This window comes from Cavia porcellus, unplaced genomic scaffold (genome assembly GCF_034190915.1).
Source record: "Cavia porcellus strain 051 isolate PalLab524CR breed Dunkin Hartley unplaced genomic scaffold, mCavPor4.1 scaffold_1, whole genome shotgun sequence".
Lineage (NCBI taxonomy): Eukaryota > Metazoa > Chordata > Mammalia > Rodentia > Caviidae > Cavia > Cavia porcellus.
Genome location: NW_026947484.1, coordinates 153,940,686 through 153,951,669, shown reverse-complemented (window position 1 = coordinate 153,951,669; position 10,984 = coordinate 153,940,686). Strand labels below are relative to the sequence as shown.

Sequence of the window (10,984 nt, the reverse complement as noted above, 5' to 3'; positions counted from 1 at the left end):
AAGAATCTGTAACACTGCCAGAGAAAAAATTTGAAGCCAGTTGCCAAACCTTTCAGAAGAAAAGAAATACTCAGAATGTAAAAATTATCTTAGGGAATAAATGCTAAACCAGGAATTCCCTTTCTCTGGTGCCCCCAGTTCCCTATCACTGGATGATCATTTGTCTTGTGAATAAATGATGTATTCTTCGCCTATTAGTTTGTTTCCCTGGAGCTCCTTAGGAACTCAGAATACCTGGTGTGTGTGTGTGTGTGTGTGTGTGTGTGTGTGTGTACAAGATCTGGAGAAACAAACACATCTCAGATTCCAAGAGCCCCTCCACCCCCACCCCAGTTCCCTTGGCCCGCTCGTCCCTGGGGGACTGAGTCCCATTCCCCGGAGCGCGCGCAGAGTGGCGGAGCGCGCGGAGGGTGGGGCGTGACTGCGAGCCCCGCGCGCGTCCCCACCGGCGCCCCACGCCGCCCGCGCAGCGTGACCGGCCGCCGCTGCAGACAGAGCTCCACGAGGCCGGGCAGAGCGGGCGGCGGGCGGCTGGTGCCCGGCGTCGTCGCACCGTCCTCCCTCCTCCGCTCCCTCCGCCACTGGCCGGGAGCCCGAGAAGCGCGGCGCCGCTGCTCCAAGCCCGCAGCTCGGGCGCGGGACCAATAACAGGAGCGGGGGCGACGGCAGCGCGGACACCACAGCGGCTCGCGCTCGGGAGCCGCGGCTGCACCGTGGACCCCGCCGGCCCCAGCCCAGCCCAGCCCGGGGCGCCGCAGCCCAGAGCCTCCCCGCCACCGCCCCGGGGCACGCGCGGCGCAGACATGAACACCAGCGATGCCAAGGAGTACCTGGCCCGCAGGGAAATCCCTCAGCTGTTCGAGGTAAGGGGCCGGAGGGGGAGCAGAGGGCCGGGGCGGGCTCCCCGGGGTTGGGGCGAGCAGTTGCGCCCCGTCCTGCCTTCCTGGTGCGGGGCGTGGAAATGGGGCACTCGCCGAGGATCGCCTTTCCCGCGGTTGCCGGGTCCTTGGCCGATGGCCGGGTCAGAAGCCCGCACCCCACAGATCAAGTTTCCCTCCTCAGAGCGGGTTCCGGGGGCAGGGTGGCCCCGCGCACCCCTCAGTAGCGGCCCCCGGGTGAGTTGCAGGCATCGGCCTGGCCGCGCTCGCGGGAGCAAGGGTCAGGCCAGGGGAGCGCACGGTGGCCGGGCGTGGGTCAAGGACACGTAATTAGGAGTCCTGAGCCCAGGTCCTCTGGGCGCCAGAGGTCGGGGCTCCTGCAGGGAAGGGGGTGTGGAGGAAAGCAGCCCCAGGTGGGGGGCGCTCGGAGGAGAGAGATGAAGATGCAGAAAACAAATCCCAGCCCTTCACGCGCAGCGCTGCCTCCCGGCGACGAGCCCGGGTGCCGAGCGCGATCGGTGAAGGCACCCAGAGCCCGTTTCCCAGGCGCCGCGGGGGTCTCCGCGTCGGCCGCCCGCTTGGGGCTGCAGCTGCTCCGGCGCCCCGACCCACCTGCACGCGGCGGGCAGGGGCGGCGGCCAAGCGCGCGCGATTCCTATTGCCGGCCACAGACCCCAGCAGAGCCCGGAGCACGGGGACCACGAGGCGGGGGCACTCTGAAAACGAGGGAAGAGGCTTGGAAAGAGCTCCGGGGAGCTCAGTTCTGAGCCGCACCCTCAGTCTCGGATCCACCTACCTCCTTTCCTTCTCTTGTTATCTCAGTCTTAAAAAGACATTCCTAAATCTAAAACTATGATGCTTGGGTTAAAAAACAAAACAGAACAGAAAAGAACGGAAGCAGACAGGCTTGGTAGAGCGAGCCCGAAAGCGGATCTCCATTCTCTGCAAACCTGATCTCCCAGGGGTCAAAAATGATTCATGGATATGGTAAACAAGTTATCGTGTTAATTAAAAGGAATTTTAAAAGACCACTTGGAAAAATAATTTGCCCCATTTCCCCTCCCCCAAACTATCTTTTAAATTGGAGTCCTTTGCCGCTGATTTCAAGACATCTGAAGCCACCCACTAAGCTCAAGGTGGTGGTGCAAAGCCCAAATCCAGCAAGTGTGTCACCCCTGCGTGACAGTAATCAAGTGGTGTTGCATAAAGATAGATCTTAGAGTGTGTGATAGTCATGAGTTTTGTTTTTTAATTTTCAAAAAGTAAGGAGATGACAAGTTGAAGGGTCTTTGTCACTAATTTTACTATGGAGTTCATTTTCATTTCTACATTTCTAAAAGAATAACTAGAAACATCTGTAGGAGACCACCAGATTGCAGACGACTGTATTTATAAATAGTCTTCATTCTTTGCAACGGTGGATACTGTTTCTGCCTCCACAGTGGTGGATGGTAACCATAGAGAATAAGGAGAGTTTGTGCATGAACATCTACTCTGTGTGTGCAAACAGGTGACAGCAGGCGTTTCTCCTCAGGCCTTCTCTTCCCATTGGCTTTCCTGCATGAGTATGGAATGTTTTTAAATAGTGAAATCCAAGAAAAGGGAGCGGGCGGCCGTGTGAGACCAGTCAGAGTACTTAGATTCAATCCTGGACAACAGGAAGATGGAGGTGATGATCTCAAAGGCTCCATCCTTCCAGCAAAATGAATCTGTGCTGCAAGAGAAGGCAGTTTTCCATGCGATGAGTGTACATGGCAACACCAAATACCCTAGGTTTCTAAAATGAATTTTTTTCCATCAAAACTGCAACACTTTGAGTATGTGAAGTTTAACAATTAGATATCTATTGATCTCCTAAATATTGCCCCTAGCTGTGGCTGCTAGACACCATTAGAAGACCAAGAATTGATTACTGAATTTGCTATCCGCAAACAATCAGATATAACGAAGTGACCTTTGTAGATTTTTTTTTTTACTGATTTGAGGTAGCACATAGACGCATTATAATCTGGGATATCCCAAGTACCTTCATATTTGAAGAGCTTTCTGTTTAAAGTTTTTTTTCTTCAAAATCACTTTCTCCTGAATTTTTTATGCATTCCTCATTCTAGGTAACCTGATAATGAATATATTGATCATATACCTTGAAACTGTGATTTGGCAGTTAATACTGTGGAAAGTCAGATTTAGGTTATTCAAATTCTCAAAGAACTAACTGAGAGACTGAGTAGTGATGTCTGCTAGTTACCTTCAATTTCTGATAGTGACTAGCTATTAGAAGAAGGGATCTTAACTATCTACAAAGAAGTGGGACTCATTGTCTTTTGGTAAAATCAGTGCCTTTTCAGGAGTCAGTCTTATGTAGGGAGGCTGAAAATGTACATTACCCAGTCAGATAAGCTTCCATTGAGCACATTCACCCTTTTTAGGCATTAGTAAAAGGCAAAAGTCAAGGATTTAGTTCGCATTCATATCTAGTTGAATTTTGAATGAGCCCTAGACAATCCAGTGTTTTCTTTTATCCATCATATTTTACAAAATATGCAGAGGTTAATAACACATGGGTTTGGGAATCAGGGGCTAAGTTGGAAACCTGAGCCTAGGCATCTCTAGCCAAGCTACCTTGAGCAAGTCATTAGCATCGCTGAGCCACGGCTCTCTAATATTTAAAATGGAGATAATAATGCTGCCCAGAACGAGGAGTGCACAGGGTGAGCTGATACATGCGTGGAAGACAGAAAGGTCTCCATAGAGTGGTGTGGCTATTTCTGCTCAGTGTGGAGGAGGATCCTGGGAAGCTGCCCTGTGCTGTGCCTATGGACGGCACAGATCTCAGCACAAACTGGATGCTGATGTCCAGCTGAGTGTGTTCTGTTCCCTAAGCAAGAAAACTGGTCTGAGAGAGTTACACACTCTAGTTAGAGTTTTGGAAAACAGCTATGCCTGTTAAGAACTGCCTGCCATTTTGGGCAAGTTGTACAAGAATGATTTGAAAATAAAATACTGTATTTAGGAAAGATGTCCATCTCTTGAAAGGATGTGTTTTGCACACTGAAAATATATATTGCTAGCTAGATATGGTGGCATATGCCTAGTAATCCCAGCACTTGGGAGGCTGAGGCATGAATTGTTACAAATTCGAGGCTACCCTGGACTACATAGAGAATTAAAGTCCAGTCTGGGCTACGTAACAAGACTCAAAACAAAAAAATAAGTGAATAAATAAAATATATATTGGTGATAATAAACCTCTATGATTTTTGCACAAAAAAAATTCTAAAGGGAAATGTTTTACACATCAGTCAATTCCCAGGAGTCAGACTTTCCAAACTTGTAGCATTTTTAGAAACTATTGTGTATGACTAATTGAACACCATAAATAGACAATATAAAGCTGGGTAGTTCATATTCTTTTTCTGTGTCTCTGTCTGTCTTTGTCTCTATCTCTGTCTCTCTCGCCCTGTAATGTCATTAGGTATTGTGGTAACTGACTACATGTCTAATATGTATAAATTTCAGGGGCTTTTATTCTGACTTGACTTCAGTTTTGAGTGATTTATTGAGAGAGAAAATGGTTAATGTGGTCCTGCCGCATGCCAGACCCATACGGAATAAAAAATGAGTGAGACCCACTCTGTATTGCTGGAGAGTTCACCATTTACAGTTTAGATGAGGAGACTAACTCAAAAACCAGTGGATTAAGTGTAAATGACAAGTGTGATATTTCATGTTGGGTGTGAGGGGAACCCAGAAGAGTGGGTTCACAGGTCAACATAGGGGTACAGGAGAAGATTCATGATAATAATAATGATGACAATAGTTATGGATTAGTCAGCTTTCCTGTTGCTAAATACATTACCTGATGCCCACAATTTAAAGTAGGAGAGATTTATTTGGCTCACAGTTTCAAGGAATTCAGTCCATGGTAAGCTGACTCCAAGGCAAAAACACTGTAGAAAAACATGGTAGAGCAAAGCAAAGCTGCTTAGGAAGCTTGGAAATAGAAGAGGGATACAGTGCCAGAGAAGAAGGAACAGGATCATATATGGTACCCACAGTCACACCTCCATGGCCCACCCACACACACCCGCAAGTGTGCTCCACCAATCCCCTGGGTGGCTCCTAATACAATGAGATGGACGCAATCAAGCTTAATTGCACTAACTGGAACCAACAACATTTGTTGAGTACATGCAAGTCACTTACATGTACTCTTCAAATAACACATTGAAAGACTTTAAAACCTTTATAAGGTAGATACAGTCATCCCCATTTTTCAGAAAAAAACTGGAGCTTAGAGAGCTTAGGGTTGCACAAGATTGAGATAAATAATGACTAGGTGCATTTTCACATGTACACTTTATTTTACTTGGATCAGTGTCTTCTATTTTAGACTGCATAGTTTTCCTGAATTGTTCAAAAGCCAGAAAATGCCAAGCTGCAGACTAACTGATCTAGAATGTAAGGGTCATCGTAATACTCTATTGGATCATAATTTTGACTCTAATTGTTTGTGCATAGGACAAAAACAACCCCGAATTCAGAGATGGGACATAACAGTTTTTAAGCAAAGACAGTTTTAAAAACATATTTCACTTGTGCATGTTTTGTTGTATTTCAGAGCCTTTTGAATGGACTGATGTGTTCTAAACCTGAAGATCCAGTGGAGTACTTGGAAAGTTGTTTACAGAAAGTAAAGGAACTAGGTGGCTGTGACAAGGTGAAGTGGGACACATTTGTCAGCCAGGAAAAGAAGACCTTACCGCCACTAAATGGGGGGCAGTCACGGAGATCCTTTCTGAGAAATGGTAATGTATATACAGAATGATAGGCTTCTAGGCAGAGGAGTTCTCTTTAAAACACACCACGGAGGCTACAGACTGTGATTTAATTTATTAGGGTTATAAATGGGAAATTATGAGTCCTTGGACTATGATTAATCTCTTTCTGCTACTCATTCTAATCACCTCCATAAGACAAACAAAATTATGTACCATTGTCTGGCAGTTTGCTAAAGACTTAATGAAATTTTATATTACTGACTTCATTATTTTGTGAAATGAATTACATTAACAACCTTGAATTTACTTTTAAATTGCAAATCGGCTTTTCCAAATACATGAGTAGAGCCCAGATAAAATTGATAACTATTACATAACAATTCAACAGTTTTCATTAGCTAGAGATTCCTGTTATTAATGTGTCCAAGCCCAAAATTCATATTAATAAGTCTGCATAAATGCATATAAAGTATACACTAGCTAATTTTCAAAGATTTATTAAGCAGCTCTTGACTATGATAGATTAGGCAATGGGGTGCTATAAAAGAAATGAACTTGTTTAAATTTTAGGAAGACTTTTAGAACAACTGGAGAAGATTCATGCTGTTCTAATTTTTTTTCTGAAATATGTGTTTATTGAAATTATGGGCTCACCTTGAGCTAACCGATCTTTCAGGCTCTAGATGTAGTTGTGAAGTGTAATGGTATGTAAAATGTAGAATCAGATGCAGTCAGGGAAAACTAAATCCATTCTTTTTCAGTGGCCAAGCTCATTCCATTTTAGAAACTTAAACCCTTCTCTTATACCACCTCAGAAAGTTTCAGCTCTATCAACAAAACGTGGGTTGGAGACAGTTCCATTTGAGATAAATCCAGGAAGGAGACAAATCCTAAGTCCGTTTAACCTTATTCAGTCGTGATCAATTTAGATTTTACTTGAATGTGGTGTGGGAAAGAGTCATGATATGCTAATGTTTAAGAAGCACAAACAGAAAGAAAGTAGAAATACTGTTCCCTTAGAAACAACTCTGACAGGGAGGAGAGTCTGTCCCTGCCAGGCAGGAGTCAGTACTGGTGACTTAGGATTGGGTACTCTTAAGTTTTACTGAAGATGCTATCATCTAGTACCACCACCACCAAATTCCCCAGTGTTGTTGAGAAGCACTGAGATATTTGGAATTGCTTTTTAAGAAACTTTCAAATGTTCTAAGGGATACCACCTGCCTCCTGAAAAAAAAAATCGGAAAATATTTGATGTGCCTGTAAGGTAATACGGTTAACAGCCCAGGTCGTCGAACGCATTTGACCTTGTTGCTCTACAAGGTCTCTTGCTCAGACTCATCTTAGACAGGTTGGAAAGCATCACTTGTAAATAATAAGTCATGTCATTACACTCTGTGGTAAGTCCTAAGGTGGAGATCATGTCTCCATATTCTGGTAAAATTGAATTAGCATCGAATATTTTGATTTGACTCACAGAACCATCCAATGCTAAAGAGATTTTTACTCTTCCATAGACCCAGTTTCTAGCTAATAACAGGATGTCAGTTCCAAGCTGAAAGATTCACTCTCTGCAAGTCAGCAAGGTTTCTGAGAGCAGCCTCAGATACACAGAGTAGCAAGGGAACGGAACCGCAGTTTAGGGATCCAGTCCAAATTGCATATACATGGCTTGGATTTGGCACCTCTGTGGCCTGCAGTCTCCAGAGTAATTTTAGACCGTTACTGCTGCAGCACACTTCTTAGTATATACATGCTTTGGGGTGAACAAAGTATTTTAGTGTGCTCTAGCAATTCATAAACCTTCTCCAAATGGCTAACTCACCCCTCCCCACCAAGGTATCAAGCTGCTAGAATCTGGCTCAGTGTCAAATATATGCTTTAAGTCCTGCTAAATAACTTAAGATGATTCTAGAGAACTCACACATCTCAGATATTACTGTGTTACCAACACTTCTCCTTTTCCTGAGTCACTGAGTCCACTGGGCAATAAAATAACCATTTATTGAGTGTATGCTAGATATTCTTTTGGGATGGACATGGTAGTCATCAAGAATTGACAGTACCTTCAGGGAGCTTACAGTTTAGCCATGAAATCAGGTATTAAAAATTAATGAGTAATACTGTGGGAAATAGCATGTGTTATGGGACTGACCAGATTAACCAGTGGCTGGATCCAACCTAGGCAGGGGTGCAGGTTAGGCATCTTAGAAAAAGTGATAGGCTAGTATGTGGAAACAGAAAGTGGAGTTTGTGTCAACTAAAGAAAGGTGGGGAGGATTGCAAATGTACCAAGGAACAGAGAACAGAAGTTCTTACCATAGAGGAAGGATGTGCTGTAGTCAGGAATGAGAGAAACCCAGTATTTCTCCAACAGGAAAGGAAGGTCAGAAAGATGCTATATAAAGCCTAGGGTGTTCCTAACTCTTTTAGGCAGGAAACCTGGAAATTGTCTTTGAACTGTCATTTCCTTTCATTTCTTGTATTCCAACCTGGGTTGTGTTCTTCAAATCTAGCCATTCATTTTCTGTTTCCCAGATACTACCACAGCCCAAGCCCTCCTTGCTCCGTGGGTCACTTTAACAGCCTTCTAGTGGCTACTTTCTGCTCCTAGTCGTTCCCTACTGTCATCCATTCTAACCTCCATCAGATTAATTATCTTGAGAAATCTATTTCGTCCTATCAGTCTCTAACTCCCCCCGAAAAACCTGCATTGAATTTCATCCAATTGAAGCTAAACATTTTAGTCTGCTGGTTCAAGGTTTTGTGACCACATTCTACTTACCTGTCTTATCCTCTGAATTTTCTTTATGGAAAACTATCTTTTTTTATCAAAGTGTTCTCTTTGTTATTAATTAGCAGATATTTACTGGGCACTGGTCATCTGCCAAACATAGCACTAGATGCCAAGGTTCAGAATCCCAAAGGATAGGTAAAATTCCTCGCTTGTGGGACTTATGATCTAGGAGAAGACAATGAATGTGTGCATAGTTGAATGAATGAATGAATGAAACTCTCAGGTTAGAGTGATGTTCTTGAGACTTGAGAGATGGCTATACAGGATTAGAAAGTCAGAAAGGTCCCCTATAGAAAGAGACATTGAAGCTGAGGTGCAACTGACAAAAAGCAGTCAGGCATGGACCAAGAGCATTTTAGACAGTGGATTATGTGGACAAATACAAAAGTAAGCAAGCCAGTGAAGCGATTGTTACAGTAATCCAGATAAAAGGTGATGTCATCTTGACAAAAGGATGTAGAAGTGGAGATGGAGAGGAAGGTGTGTACTTTCAGAATATGTCTGAGTGATAAAGTCTATAGGAGTAGACACGATAAGTGAATGAAGAAGGTAATTAAGGACAATTCTTAGGGTTCTGCCTTATGTTGAGTGAAGTAATTAAATTTCAAGGCAGAGCCAGAGATTTTGTTAGTACCTTCCCTGCCCAGCCTTTCCCATCGTATTCTAGAGACTGTTCGTTATTGTCTGCAGATTACTCAACTCTTTTTATGAAATTAAAATGAGTCTAATAAGTCAGTGGCCAATGGCCTCATTTATTTTATTAATAGAGAATGGAAAGTTGTAACCAGTAGACACCCGTAGGAGGAGATTCCAGAACTGTGTCATGCTTAGAGTCAGTAGCTACTTTAACAGAGACCCTCATACGAGGCCAAGTGGCATCCCACTTGTTAAGTGCTCTTTGGATACTTACGGTTTCCCTGTGCCTTCCAAGACTCTGACCTGTGGGGTGCAGGAGCCATGAACCATAATCACAATAGTTGGACATCGTCTAGATGCCTGATTTGGGCTTGTCAGGTCTTTCTTCTGGTGATTTGACTATGTCATGTGTGTGTCAGGCCCTGTGTCTTGGTATCAGGCCTGCCAACTGGGACATATGTTCTACATTTCATTATTTGTGTTGTCTTTCAAAGTTCTGGTCCTGCCTCTTGCAAATCCTTTCCTACCACCAACCCTAATGAATTCAGCCATTCTTTGATCTTGTGTGGTGTTCACCATGAGAGATTTTCATTCTTACACTTCTCCTGCCTGCTGTGCATGCAGATGTCAGATATAAGCTTTACCCTAAAAGACCGCAAGAGACAGAACTACATCTTACTCTTCTCCTGAATCACCCGGAACACATTAACATACCTGGAAATACGGCAAATATTTATTGCCATTATAGACTTAAATTTAAACCTTCATATTTCTAAATCAAGTAAGTTAAAGTCAGTATTAGGAAAGTAAAAGTAAGTAATGTTGAAATACGTTCCAAATGTAGAAATTATTTGCACCCTTCTAACCTAGCTTATGACAGTATTCTAACTTTTTGTTTCTTCATATACCACCAAACCATTCTGCTGGTCCTGGACCATTGTGAGTGAATGGATGAGTGATGACTGCAGAGGCAGCTGTATGTGGTTGTGAAAGTTATGTACTGTACAACTCGAGGGAGCACCATTTTCAGAGATCGGGGAGTACACAGTCTACCAAACAACACTAGGAAATGTCTTGAGAAGGTTTCGTTAGTGCAAGAGGTGGCCAAGTCCAGCTCACTGTCTGTTTTAACAAAGTTTTATTGGGACACAAGCATGTTCCTCTGTTTATGGATTGTCTGTGGCTGAATTTATGCTACCATGACTGACTTGAATATAAGACTGTGACTCTTAGACCCTAAAATATTGTCTGTCTGACTCTTGAGGAAAAAATTTGCTGACCGTTTAAGAAGACTTCTGCCATTTGAAATAACAAATCAAACTCATTTAAACTTCATATCCTAATTGATTAAATGTGGAAGATGTTTTATCATGCTTTTTTTCCTTTTCATAGTTATCTTACTCTTTTGCAGTAATGCCTGAAAATTCAAATTTTCCATATCGGCGATATGATCGGCTCCCTCCCATCCACCAGTTTTCTATAGAGAGTGACACAGACCTTTCGGAGACTGCAGAGTTAATCGAGGAGTATGAGGTTTTCGATCCTGCTAGACCTCGGCCAAAGATCATTCTTGTCATAGGTATGAGGACAGAAATTCTCTATCAATGCTAGTTTTATTTACATATTTATAAAAATGTGGATTGTACCAAATTTGCAAGTGCTTAGTTGGGTAATGACAAGCAATAGAAATGAAAGTTCAGGAGACAATACATGGAACTATTTTTAGAATAATTTTCAATAAAGTAAGTCACAATAATGTAATTTAATCTTCACTGCATTTTCATAGATTTCCATTACAATGTTATATTCTTTATAATGAATTGCAAGTGATTGCTTCAAGATTTATTGTCCTATGGTTTTATTTATTCTTTAATATAGATAATTGAGTCCAA

General features: G+C 43.1%; 1 protein-coding gene across 1 annotated transcript in view; it reads left to right on the top strand.

Annotated features, from left to right (window-relative positions):
- Positions 1-442: 442 nt before the first annotated feature.
- The window catches only part of Ak5 (adenylate kinase 5), a 199,488-nt gene continuing 188,946 nt past the window's right edge, over positions 443-10,984 (top strand). Inside the window, exons 1-3 of the mRNA XM_063258062.1 lie at positions 443-863; positions 5,500-5,686; positions 10,504-10,671. Of these exons, the coding sequence (XP_063114132.1) occupies positions 804-863; positions 5,500-5,686; positions 10,504-10,671 (415 nt within the window). The 5' untranslated portion in view covers positions 443-803. The remainder of the gene's footprint in view (positions 864-5,499; positions 5,687-10,503; positions 10,672-10,984) is intronic.